The sequence below is a fragment of the Lolium rigidum genome, chromosome 6, assembly GCF_022539505.1.
Source record: "Lolium rigidum isolate FL_2022 chromosome 6, APGP_CSIRO_Lrig_0.1, whole genome shotgun sequence".
In the NCBI taxonomy this organism is placed as follows: Eukaryota; Viridiplantae; Streptophyta; class Magnoliopsida; order Poales; family Poaceae; genus Lolium; species Lolium rigidum.
The window spans coordinates 71,485,860-71,498,648 of record NC_061513.1 but is presented as its reverse complement, the minus strand read 5'-3'; the positions used below and the strand labels follow the sequence as shown (position 1 = coordinate 71,498,648).

Here is a 12,789-nt window from a genome sequence, read left to right as displayed (position 1 = left end):
CGAGGGAGGTGGGTTTGAGACCCACGTGAGTTGTTGAGGGGGTAACCCAACCTATGTGATCGGAGATCCCGTGAATTAGGACTTGGAAAAACAAACCGGAGCAACTGAGTTGAGAGAAAATTTATATACTCCTACTTCTCCGCAGATGCAAAATGTTCTCATAGTTACTGTAAGGCAGATAGACAATGGCTTAATGTGTTCTGTACGGCTCTTGATGAGCGAAGACGCTGTCCTACATGACGATCTTTGAAGAACACACCTATATGAGTGACAATGCTGGTCACAGTGTGGTCGATATGGGTGAATCTCTAGTAAGCGCATGAATGGTTGAGGAGTATGACTTATAAGCTCCACCTGAGGGGAAGGCTATGATAACCTAGTACCATGCCGACATTGAGTGAAACTTGTTGTAGAAGGCTGTCAATTCAAGGCATAGTCCATTGTTCAGCTGTAGTCAAACGTAGCTCCTTGCCTAGGTGGAAGTTCAACTTAACATTCTCCATTGAAGTGTAGGTATATTAAACAACGATTGAAACTAATGTGCCATCTGATGTGCCTTTGAGATCTGGTGGGGGATTGTTGGATGTAGATGGACTCCAACCCACTAAGGCAACCCATGTAACCTACAATTCCTGAAATCTCAAGGCCCATCATGTTGGCAGCTCGGGGACACCTTTGGAGAAAAAAGTTTAGTCTCACATTGCTAGTGGGAGGGAGTTGAAGTGGTATATAAGAGCTGCTCTTCTAGTCCTTACAAATGAGTGAGAATAGAAGGAGCCCAGTGTCCGCCTTGCCTCTCCACGCATCCCACGCACGTCGCGTTTCGTGACTCGAGTTTGAGTTCGAAATACCTTTGTGGAAGCCTAAATTTTTATCTTGTGCACCAACTTAGTTGGGTACGTGTTGACCATGTGTGTGCATGCTCGCCGCGTGTCCCTGGCTTTCTACGCGTGGCAACGCGGTCGGTTGGCTCTCCTTGCGGGCTATACCAGGAGACAAAACAGATCTGGGACGTAGGTCTCTTATCTATCTCTATCTCTTTCAAAGAAGTTTCTTTTGTCGTGCTACTCTCTAGTCTTCCCCATCACGATGACTGTGTGTGCGACCTTCCCGGTCAAGATGTACATAATTTTTCTCTCTTATCTTGCACTGCTACTTGTTCCATGTTCTCCTTAGTATGATGTTGGTTAAATATGCTAATGCATCTGTAATGTTGATTTTAGTAATTAAACTCACAAGGAAATTGCCTAATAATCTAACACGGAGTGGGACTGATTGTGATCCTAGAATTGATTACAAAAATCGTGTGTGTTACAACTGCTAAGTTGTCGACGCTTACGTACCCGGTGAATGGGCGATTCTTCCAAAATAAATTTGCTTTCGCTGCAGTACAGGTGGTGCACTTGACAAAATCAGCCGGCCTGGAAAAATCTTAGTAACAAAAGGAGCGTGGCGTCCACATATACCGTAACATGACGCTGGTGGCATCTCCTTTTCCGCCGAGTTTTGTACCGAATCGGATCACAGCGGTACAAGCCATCTTTCGGCCACGAGGCGTGTGTGCATCATCATTGAGCCCACCGCCACCACCCACGCCGTCCGTCCTACACTATACTATACATCACCCTCCCGTCGCATCTGCGCCGCCGGTCTCACGCCGTACAAACTACACTACACTGCGGCAGTCGGCAGGCAGGCAAACGCAGCCGCCGATCAGTTCATCGATCCCCTTGATGTTAACGCCCCAGCTAACCCCAATTTCCCAATAATCGCGGCCGCACTCGTCCCAAAAGCCCCAAACCCGAGAGGGAACACCCTCGACCCAACCGAAAATGTCCGCCGCCGCCGCCGCCGCGGGCGACGACGCCATCTTCGCCCGGTGCCTGCTGGCGCTCTACATCCTGAGCCCGGTCACCATCTTCCTGCTCCGCTTCCTCTCCGCGCCCTACGGCAAGCTCTCGCGCCCGGGGTGGGGGCCGGCCATGCCGGCCCCGACCGCCTGGTGCCTCATGGAGAGCCCCACCCTCTGGCTGCCGCCCCTCATCACCCCCATCCCCCTCCTCCTCGCCGCCGCCGCCCCGCTCACCTTGCTGCCACCCGCCCTCTTCGCGCTCCACTACCTCCAGCGCACCTTCCTCCACCCGCTCCGCCTCCTGCAGCTCCGCCGCCCCCCGGCGCCCTTCCCCTTCTTCATCGCCCTCTGCGGCTTCGGGTTCAACATCCTCAACGCCTACATCCAGGCCCGCTCCTGGACCCTCCACTCCACCACCACCTCCCCGTTCGCGCTCGCCCGCTGCCTCGCCGGGGTGGGCCTCTTCGCGTGGGGCATGCGGGTCAACGTCGCCGCCGACAGGCACCTGCTGCGGCTCAAGGAGGCCGGCGGCGGGTACAGGATCCCCAGGGGTGGATGGTTCGACAAGGTCACCTGCCCCAACTACTTCGGCGAGATCGTCGAGTGGCTCGGATACTGCCTTGTGGCGTGGTCGCCCGCGGCGTGGGGCTTCTTCCTCTACACTTGCGCCAACCTCATGCCCAGGGCCAGGGATCATCGCCAGTGGTATCTGAACAAGTTCGGCGAAGAGTACCCGGCGGAGCGCAAGGCCGTCATCCCATACATCTACTAGCCCTGGCTCCTCTGTAAACTTCTCTTGGCCGAAAGCTGAGGAGAGCTGTGATCCTCTTCTTCCTGACTAGTGCTTGTAATGATGCTGTGGCCTGTGGACTACTCCCTGATTCCTTTCCTTTCGACAATTTGAATATGATTTGGAGCAGAACAGAGGTGATGAGAGATCGTGCCTGAAAGAAGATTCCAGGTGCATGTGCAACAGCCGTTCCCTTTTCTATTCACCACTCTGATTTTATTCTTAAAACCTGACACATTCTAGGAATAGTCTTTAATTAACATCCAACAATTCTCTTCATTCCGAGTCACCTCCACTAGTCAATCAGCATTTTCACTAAATTCGCACAAGTTGATCTTAGCAATGTGTAAGTTTGGGCCTCCAGGCTGTTTCATATGCTGTATATCATCATATGAAAAAATGAGCTCGGAATAAGGATGGCTGATTGTTAATCTAAAAGCTTAAATACACGAACCAGATTCAAGACAATTTTAAGCAAAGACAATTCCAGATACTACTTTGGAATACAGATCGTCTAATTTCTTTTCAGAACAAGTATTATGATGTTCATCAAACAAACAGAACTTGAGAAAGCTAACCAAAAGTGTGACTGGTTTATGTGTATCCTTGCGAAGTTGGACCTCATGAGTTCTGGGAAGACAGAAAGGATGACAACATGATAACAAATAAACTACATTTGACACCCAAGATAACCAAAAGCTCGAATCGTTTTATTGATAACCAGAAGATTCCGGTACAGATCAAGATAGTAGTATTACAGATCAAAAAAAAACAAACAGAACAAAACAACAGTTGCATCCTCGGTGCACTTCAATACAAAGTGTTACGGGATACACCACAGAACAAGCTTCGTACGTTGCTTCTCTCTTCTCAGCTACAACGGAAGCAGGGGGAGGTTATTCGGGCACTGTGGATCGTAATAAATCCTTATTATTGCCGAGCATTAGCATCCAGCGAACTTCATCGCCATTGCGTCTTCTCTTCATGGAACAGGGCTAGCAGTGATGCCCCAGATTTCCTTTGCATACTGGGCAATGGTACGGTCACTGCTGAACTTGCCACTTCCAGCTGTGTTCAGGATAGACATCTTGATCCATCTCTTCTTGTCCCTGTCAATTGTCATGGAAACATGAGTTAACAATCAACACGATCCTTATCAAATTCAAAGTATCAACCCAAATGCGTAAGATTTTTTGTTGGTATCCTTACTTGTAGGCTTCATCGACACGGGCCTGTGCATCAATGTAGCTTGGGAAGTCATAGCCAACAAGGAAGTAATCACCACGCCCAAATCCAGAGTTCCCTTCGAGGGAATCCAAGAGAGGAGTATAGTCATAGGTACCAAAAGCACCACTCCTGACAAACTGCTTGGCTTCTTCAAAGCGTGGGTCGGGTTTGAACTGTTTATAGTGTTGACAAAGAAGTTAATAATAGGACATCTGACAGTGAGAATAATATCAATGAAACAACAATGCTACAAATTTGATTTAGCTTTTTACAGGCCAGCCAACTCAATATTGTCTGCATGACTCATTATCTATGGGAGAAGATCTTACCAGGCCATTTTCTCTCTCCTTCCTCAGACCAGCAACCTGATCTGCTTTGGCACCGAAAAGGAAGAAGTTGTCTTGTCCAACTTCTTCTCTGATTTCAACATTGGCTCCATCAAGAGTTCCAATGATAACGCAGCCATTCAGTGAGAACTTCATGTTACTTGTTCCACTTGCTTCCATGCCTGCAGTACTAATATGCTGCGACAGTTCACTGCCAGGAATGAGCACTTCAGCCACCGAGACATTGTAATTTGGAATGAACACCACCTGGAAGGAACAAGAACCTCATTTTAAATTTAAAAAATTACAAGTGAATGTCTATTTAGTATTTCTGTAATGCCTACTACACAAGAATATATATATTTTTTACGAATGACAACATAGAATGGTGTCTGAGAATGAATTGCCAAATAAGTTGTGGATGTGATAGCTTGCTGAAAAAATTGATACCTTCAGATATTTGTTAACATCAGGATCATTGTTCACCACAGCGCCAACATCGGTTACCAATTTCACTATTCTTTTAGCGTTGGTGTATGTTGCAAATGCCTTCCCTCCTACCATGACAGTGCGTGGTGTAACCTTCTGCTTCTCTTCTGCGCTCATTTCCTAACATGATAGATAGGCCTATTTCAGATCCGTAATACAGAGTATTTTCCATGTAATGAAAATAGCGAAGCTGTAAGAATAGGGGCAGTCCGAGAAAGAAGTCAAACCTTTAATTTCTTGTATCTGTACACAGCTCCCAAGATGTTCATCAGCTGTCTTTTGTATTCATGGATGCGCTTGATTTGTATATCGAAAAGGCTGTTTGGGTCAATTGTAACACCTGTCACATCCAACACATGCTTGGCTAGGCGCTTCTTGCTGGCCAACTTGGCTGCTGCCCACTCAGCGTGAAGTTTTTCATCATCTGCGAACTGTTAAAAATTCTCAGTTATATTGTGATTGTGTGATTGGTAATAACATAAATGCAAGATTAGAAGCATGCACACATACTTTCCGAAGTCCGGTAAGAAGATCAAGGTTGCTAGTCCACTGGTCTGTTTTTAGCCATTTCGTGACTATTTCACTCAACTCAGGGTTGCAGAAACGGAGCCATCTACGGGGTGTAATTCCATTGGTTTTGTTCTGGAATTTGTTGGGCCAAATAGACAGATAATCTGCGAACAGCTCTTCCTTCAAAATGTTGCTGTGTAACTCGGCCACTCCATTCACCTGTCAGAATAATATAGTGCACTGCATTACGGTCTACCTCATATGATATGGGAAGACAAATAGAAGCTGTGACTCACAGAAGGTACAGAGTAGAGAACTAAAGCACACATAAATACATTTCAATGAAAATTCTTAGCAAGTTATCATAGAGAAACAAGTCCAACAATGGGATTCAAAATGATAAAGATATCGTGATTTGCAGAATAGATAAATATACGCAATCATGGTCCAGTAGGAGGATACTCTGTTAAATAGATAACAATACTGTTTATGTGCTTACTGTGTCTTTATTATCTTTAATGAGGCAATGGAAATCAACAATAGAACATAATAACCAAAGACGGTGTGAATATCAACTTAAAAAGTTTATGCCATTGATAAATATGAATTTGCACAAACTTAAAAGCTATCTTATGTACTCCCTCCGATCAAAAATAAGCGTCAGGCCTTTACTTCAATGTTCCGACAATTATTATGGATCGTAGGGAGTAGCAAAGATGATCAAGCTAGTACTCGTTAAGCTTGTGAAGCTGTGAGGTAACAGGTTGTAGAACATGATAATGAAATAACAAGCTGTAGAACATGACAAAGAACAAAGGTAAATAAATTGCATGTACCGTGTGTGCAGCCACTACACACAAATTCGCCATCCGCACCACTGGCTTCTGGGGAGAGTTATCTAACACACTCATCGAATCGAGCTTTCCCTCCATATCCTTCCGGGTGGAGATCACCAGTTCTCTGAACTGAAAGCCAATGGCACAACTTTGTCATTTTGTGCCCTAACTGTGGTGTCCCCAAATAGGAAGTGTGGCATGACACTTACCCGCTTGTCAATTTCCTCAATAATTTCCATTTGTCGTGGAAGCAATTTCCTCATTACAGCTTGTGACCATTTCTCAAGAGCTTCAGGAAGAACTGTATGATTGGTGTAAGCAACCGTTCTGGACCGTGAGAAAGATTTGTTAATAAGTACACTTGTAAAAGTAATAAAGGAAAGCTAAATACTGATGGAAATATCAGGAAAGATATCAAACTAATATGAATCACTTGTACAAAATGAATCTCACTTGTTTGTGACATCCCAAGCTTCATCCCAACCAAGTCCCTCCTCATCCATAAGAATCCTCATTAGCTCAGGGATGGCAAGAGTTGGGTGAGTGTCATTCATTTGAACAGCAACTTTGGACGGGAACTCACTCCACTTCCCTGAAACTCTGTCAGGTTTCCTTTCTTTAAATCTGAAAATAATATCCTGGGAAAAAATCGTAGTCAGTAATGCCTGTCAACATTCATCGCGGAGATTAATCAAGATACTGAGAAAAGACGAAATAAAACCACGTTGTAACTGCATGAAAGATGGAAATGGTAATTAAATGTGCAGTGACTGAAATATTGGTCATGATTATGATATTAACCATATTACATTCCTTAATAAAACTCAATCGAGCACTTTTGTTATGCAAGATGGTGAAATTTCATACAACACGCAACAATACAAGAGAATGCAACATACTGTTTTGGAAGTATCTCAAACAAACAAAAGCACAAGCTGGCGAGAGAAGCAGCTTCCTTTTGCAATAACCATTCCTCCAAGTGAAACCAACTACTACTAATTAAGTACCTGAAGTGATGCGCTGCACAGGAAAAACTGCTGCTTTAATCTCAGAAGCTTTCCCTCTTCTGTAGCATCACCAGGATAGAGAACAGCACAGATCTACAAGATGTACAATATATTTTTAAGTCAAATTAGCTAGTTCATGAAGGACGGAATTGAAAAGAAAGATACAATAACTCAGTTTAGGATTTCATATAACCTGTTGTGCCCTCGAATGAAGTTGAGCAGCTGACTCATACTGGCCATCATTGAATTGAAATAAGTTGAAGTCCTCAGCACTAGCTTTTGCATCCCAAAGACGAAGACTGATGGCATTTTTAGTCTTGTACCCAGGAATTGGCACATCATAGGCTAAAGCATTCAGAACTTCTCCTCCAACCGCTTTCCGCCTATCGGATGATAAAGAAAACAAATATAGTGATTAAAGAGATACAACCAATATTTTCTCTACAATAGAACTTGATCTTTATATGCTTACTTTCCATCTGGTGAAATCTCAACGTGGCCAAAGAATCTGACTGGGTATACAATGTCATGCCTGACAATCTCCCATGGGCTAAACTTCTGAAAATATTAAGGAGCAAAGCTATTATCGAGATCTAAATAAAAAAAGATCGTGGCGAATGCTGTGCACATTTAGAAATGGTACCTCAAGCCAATCTTCAGCGACTTCTTCCTGGCCTTCCTTGGTAATGCGCTGCTTGAACAGGCCATAGCGGTAGCGGAGGCCATAGCCCCAAGCAGGCAAATTCAATGTTGCCATTGAATCCAAAAAGCAGGCTGCAAGCCTACCCAAGCCACCATTTCCGAGAGCCATATCTCTCTCCTGAGATCAACAATAATTCACACCATCAATTTCTGGTAAAAAAAATACTGTAAAAAATTCTGGTAAAAGGAGGCTCCAGACATTTCAACCGAAGGTCTATTCAGGTGCCATGAACCCCTAATTCAGCTTCTTGGTGATAGATCTAGGTTCCTATAAAGTGAAGGTGTCCAACGGAGGAGAAAATATGCCCAACATTGTAGATCCTGAAGATCTGCTCGTGTTAGTATAGTAAACGACTGATTTCAGCTTCTTTACCAATGATCTGCCACCTCTAGACTATGGGGTATAGTGGAGTACAACATTAAACAAGATGAAGTTACGGTTTCAGATCTAAAATACTGCAGTGGCTTCGTGGTAGTATAGTGCACCTTCTAATCATTTTTTTTTGTTCCATTAAATAGTGGATCAAATCAAGGCCACCAAACCAGATACCTGAACCGGTTCTACAGACGCCAAACAAACTTAGTTCGATTAGACAATGTTATAAAAAATGCCCCAGTCAAACAAAGCACTAATTAAATAATGTCACTACCAAGAGTAGGAAGTACTCCTGCGTATAATTAAACAAAGGACACTCCAATTTAGGATGAGAGGCACTTGGGTAGGAGGAGGCTCACCTGTCCGGCGAGCGCCTCGAGCTCGTAGCCGAACTTCTTGACGGCCTCGGCGTATGCGCCGGTGATGTTGAGGTTGCCGACGGCGTTGGTGAGCGCGCGGCCCTGCAGGTACTCCATGGACAGGTAGTAGGTCTGCTTGGGATCCGTCTTGTGGAAATGCAGGTACGTGTCGTTCCATCTCTGCAACGCGCCAAGGAAATAAATTAGAGCATAGATCACACCACGGCAGGAGACGCGAGAAGCAGGTGATCTTATGGGTCGGCTCGAGACGGACCTGGAGGAGGTAGGTCGCGGACGCTCTCGGCGGTGGCGAAGTAGGCCGGCTCCGGGCCGAAGGTGAGCGGCGAGAAGTGGGGGCTGTACTGCGCGTGGAAGGAGATGTTGCCGGCGATGGCGGCGGGGTCCTCCGCCGCGGGGCTGGCCGCCGGCTTGACCTTGTCCGCCGCGCTCATGGCGGTGTGGTGGGGAATTCGCTGGGCGAGAGCGTGTGGGGGAGGTGGTGATAAGGCTTCTTCGGAGTTCGCGCACCGAATGAGGACGGTGAGAACTCTGGGAACCGCGGGCGCCTTTTGTAATGGACGCGAGCGGACAGCGAGGGATCCGATAAATTGGGTGAGACCAACGATTTTTGGAAAAACTCGGAGAAGTTTAGTGGTAGAGGACCAAAAGCAGGAGAAAATGAAAGGCGCGTCCGTTATTTTCTGAGCTCCCCTCTGATTGTTTCTTCTCCTCCTTGTTTTACAAAATTGTTTTTTGTCGAATGATCTTTTTTTTTACAACTCATACCTAAAGATACATAAGTTGTCTACAATGATTATTATGAAATAAAGTCTAAAAACACAGAAACTTTTCGAGATTAAAGTTACTTTCTTCTTCTAAAACGTAATCTTATATTTTTCTGAAAGTAACTGTAAAAATATGACAAAGATGTTAACTATAAATGCTGTAATTTATAAATGCTACTATAATTTTCTGAAATACAGCTAGCTTCTTCTATTCCTAGTTTTATTTCCATTAAAAGCTTAATATACCAACCACTTTGGTCTAGCGTTTCACTCGGGTTATATGTAGCCCCTTTTTTGAAAAAAATGGAAAATGAAATTTCAAAGTTAAAAAATAGAAAAATCTTTACCAACATACAAAGTATCAGACTCGAAATTTCTTATGTTTTAGGCTATAACAAATGACAAAAGTATGGATCTGAAAGTAGTGAAGAGTGAAAAAATTGAGACACTCAAAATCCATGAGATTTTGTCATTTTTGTGCATGCAAGTTGTTTCGGCTTCAGATTTAACACCTTGATAGAATAAAGCATCATGAACATCTAGAATTTTTGTCAGATTTTTTTGAAACTTTAAGCTACATTTGTTCCGCTAGGTCAACAGAAAACTGAAGTCCACTATGCGGCGGTACGTGCATGATGTGGAGCTGGTACACCGGGCCGGAGGAGGGGAGCCTGATCGGGAGGAAGCAGGGCCTGGAGAGTACACGTGTCACGTGGGCCTTGTCTGCCACCGTCACTGGGTGCTACCCTGGTAAATCAGGAAAGATGGATCGGTCCAGCCATTTCCAGATTGGGCAGGAGTGCCACTGGCTCTTTCTTGTCAGCTTTTCTGTTAAAGTATGATATCCTGTGCTATCCTCCACCGTGACGAACTCAGGCGGCTGTCTCCTGTAGCAATGCCGCCAGATCTGATGAGCATCCATCCATCTCCCGTTTTCGTTAATTAGCCGCTTGGCACAGCATGTTCTCGTCGTGTGAGATACTAGTAATTCCGTGGACGTGGCTTTGGTAGATCCGAAGCGAAGATCCCGTGAAATATCCCAGGCCCCCTGGCACTTTTTGGAGGAGAGTATGATCGAGACCGAGAGAGCGCGACGTGACTGGCCTCGTCGTTTCGATCGTTAAGCTCGTGCGAGGTGCTGCGGGAGGACGGTGGGGCCGAAGACGACGGGGACCTGAAAATGACGATGCCGTGCGTGCGGGGTGTCACGTCTCGTTTTGTAGCGAGCTACGTGCTGGTCGTTCACTGAGCTGTCACGGACACAGGAGGCGGTACGAGTTTGGTGACGCACGCACGACAAAAGTGGCTTAGGATCATGTGCGTTCTGTTCATTCACCCTGCCATCACCAAAATGAATGGACATGCGTCTCTCATGGAGTGTCTAGTTCTTCTGTTTATCGAGAGAGATGGTACAAAGATTTATCATCTAGTTTTTCTCTCAGTGATGTTGCCACCGCCGCCGCCAGCCACGTTGGCGGCGCCTGTCTCGGCGACGGCGGAGGGCAGAGGAGGCGTGCAATTGTTGTGCGCTGGTGCAGAGATGCACGGCAACGGGTGGGCGCCACTGGCGGAGCTTAGTTGGGGCCGAACCGGGCCACGGCCCGCCCAGGTTTTTGCCAAAAAACATTTTACTAGTACCATCACAGGCCCAGCCCACCAGAAATCTCTCATGTACTATGTACGTTATGTTACCAGGTCGCAGGGAACCTGCTGGAGGTCCCATCAGCCGTGGCCGTGGTATCTAAAAAAATTGATCCCGCATCTAATTTTCCTATCTAGGTTCTTCTCTCTCTTTCCCCAAAATTTCTGGTTAGCAATTTATCAATTTTGTACTGGCATGGATCGCATATTGAATTGTTCGAAAAAAACGTGTTTTCAGTTTCGCAAATTGCAACAGTCATGGAAAAGTCACTCAGAGAAAAATAAATTTTGTCTTCAAAAGAAAAAGAAACGAAAGAAGTGAAACTGTAACCACAAAATGATCATTATCCTTGCCTGAAGTAGAACAGTAGTAACATGTAATTCTATCTCGACATTTCTAAAGGGGCGACGCAAATGAACGTTTTGGTCCGTTTGCGTTTCCGTGGACAAAAAACCATCTCCAGTGGCTTGACTAAAATGATTACACCGTCCTTTCGGACACAAACGCGGCCCAAATTTGCTCCATGTCTTCGTGTCCGTTTTAACCCGCTTAGCCCTCTCTCTTATTTAGTGAATGTAGGCACATATGATGGCCACTCCTGGACACACACAAAATATCTTTTCTCTCTACTACCTAATTAATGCATGGCAGGGCCATTACGGAGTAAAAAATATGTCTCACAACATGTGACCAATTTTCGTGTCTCCGTGCTCGACGTAAATAGATACAAATCATGTCCAAAATACGTCGAGCCGCTAAAGATGCACTTAGCAATTTGATAGCACGAAGGATTTTGTTTTGTTAGCCCGCTCTCCTCGTTTTGCAAATTTCAACAGCCATGGGTACAACTATATTTTTAGTAATAGTTAATGTCTGAGGTATGGTTTGGAACCCAAAAAAAATCTCTTTTAGCCTGGCCCGCCCATAAATTTCTTTCAAGCTCCGCCACTGGTGCGCGCATGGTGGTTTGTGGAGGTGAAGAACACATGCGGCGGCGCCAGGCGATGGCGGAGAGAACATAATGATGCCCTCGGCGATGCAAGAGCGTTGTTGCCGTGGGCGGCGGGCGGGGGCGACAACAGACCCGTCCTAGGCCCGATCTACGCTAGCTGGTCGCGGACATTGTGTGCACTGTTGGCACAACCTGAATAAAGGTGGTTTGGCCCTGCTGGTCTTCTTACACCAAGTTGATGATATGCTAGATGTCAACCTCCCCGATTTGCCCAGCTCGATGAGTCCGGGCTTCATGTATTGCACATGGTACCACTGGATATTAAAATTGGAATCGATCTGGTCGTGCGTGATGTGTGTGCCCTTATCTTTAGCCAATGAGGATTTTTGAGGGCGTGACATGAAGCTTCACTTTATTGTTGGTGCCATGAGACATGTTTAAGTATAGATTCCCATGATATCAACTGGGATGGAGAAAGTTATAGTTGATATGGTCGGAGGATTTGAAGTTATGGTCGAGAGGTGTATTGGTTGCGATGATGACTATGCTACACCATCTCTTCCTGAGTGTCGGGTGTTTCGTTACTTGCAGCATCGGCCTTTTGGAAAGAGGGGGTGGCAACACAGGAGGATTACATTCTTGGTGGTGCTCCTCGAGTACCGTACCGGATCAATATTTCAAGGGAATATCGAGTCACGATTTTCAGGGTGAAAATCCAAGGTCTGGCCTTCATTGTTAATGGCGCTGCTGAAGGCATTGTTTTGTGAACTCGAACTATCTCCCATGTGAAAACCCAAAAGGTCTTCGATCGGACGACGACAAAGGAGGGAGGCCGAGGAAAGAAGGGCGGCGGCCGAGGAGAAGAAGGCCAAGATTGAGGAGAGAGGAGGATGGCGTCCAAGGAGATGGCCAAGAGTATTGAGAAAGAGCAAAGGA

The 12,789-nt window shown here is 45.6% G+C and overlaps 2 protein-coding genes across 3 annotated transcripts; one reads left to right on the top strand and one right to left on the bottom strand.

Moving 5' to 3' along the window:
- Window positions 1–1,725: 1,725 nt before the first annotated feature.
- LOC124659005 (steroid 5-alpha-reductase DET2-like) lies at window positions 1,726–2,648 on the top strand. The gene has a single exon (XM_047196976.1). The coding sequence runs from the start codon at window positions 1,833–1,835 to the stop codon at window positions 2,622–2,624; it is 792 nt and encodes a 263-aa protein (XP_047052932.1). The 5' UTR covers window positions 1,726–1,832; the 3' UTR covers window positions 2,625–2,648.
- A 766-nt stretch (window positions 2,649–3,414) lies between these two features.
- Window positions 3,415–8,941, bottom strand: LOC124659348 (alpha-glucan phosphorylase, H isozyme-like). Of its 2 annotated transcripts, none has more exons than XM_047197251.1 (15): window positions 8,761–8,941; window positions 8,475–8,665; window positions 7,681–7,857; window positions 7,510–7,595; window positions 7,231–7,420; window positions 7,038–7,130; window positions 6,484–6,668; window positions 6,240–6,357; window positions 6,031–6,159; window positions 5,195–5,413; window positions 4,912–5,115; window positions 4,646–4,804; window positions 4,199–4,462; window positions 3,852–4,042; window positions 3,415–3,751 (listed from the first exon to the last, which is right to left on the bottom strand). In XM_047197251.1, the coding sequence occupies exons 1-15, from the start codon at window positions 8,924–8,926 to the stop codon at window positions 3,625–3,627; spliced, it is 2,499 nt and encodes an 832-aa protein (XP_047053207.1). In that variant the 5' UTR covers window positions 8,927–8,941; the 3' UTR covers window positions 3,415–3,624. The 2 variants fall into 2 exon arrangements, with proteins under 2 accessions (XP_047053207.1, XP_047053205.1); XM_047197249.1 differs by having other exon boundaries at window positions 8,475–8,654; window positions 8,749–8,811.
- Window positions 8,942–12,789: the final 3,848 nt, after the last annotated feature.

Excerpts from the sequence above, each read along its gene's own strand:
- LOC124659348 (XM_047197251.1), bottom strand. The coding sequence starts at position 8,926 with ATGAGCGCGGCGGACAAGGTCAAGCCGGCGGCCAGCCCCGCGGCGGAG. Across the intron at positions 5,116-5,194 it reads TTCTTACCGGACTTCGGAAA|TTCGCAGATGATGAAAAACT; the intron begins GTATGTGTGCAT and ends AATTTTTAACAG. Across the intron at positions 4,805-4,911 it reads ACAGATACAAGAAATTAAAG|GAAATGAGCGCAGAAGAGAA; the intron begins GTTTGACTTCTT and ends CTATCATGTTAG.
- LOC124659005 (XM_047196976.1), top strand. The coding sequence starts at position 1,833 with ATGTCCGCCGCCGCCGCCGCCGCGGGCGACGACGCCATCTTCGCCCGG.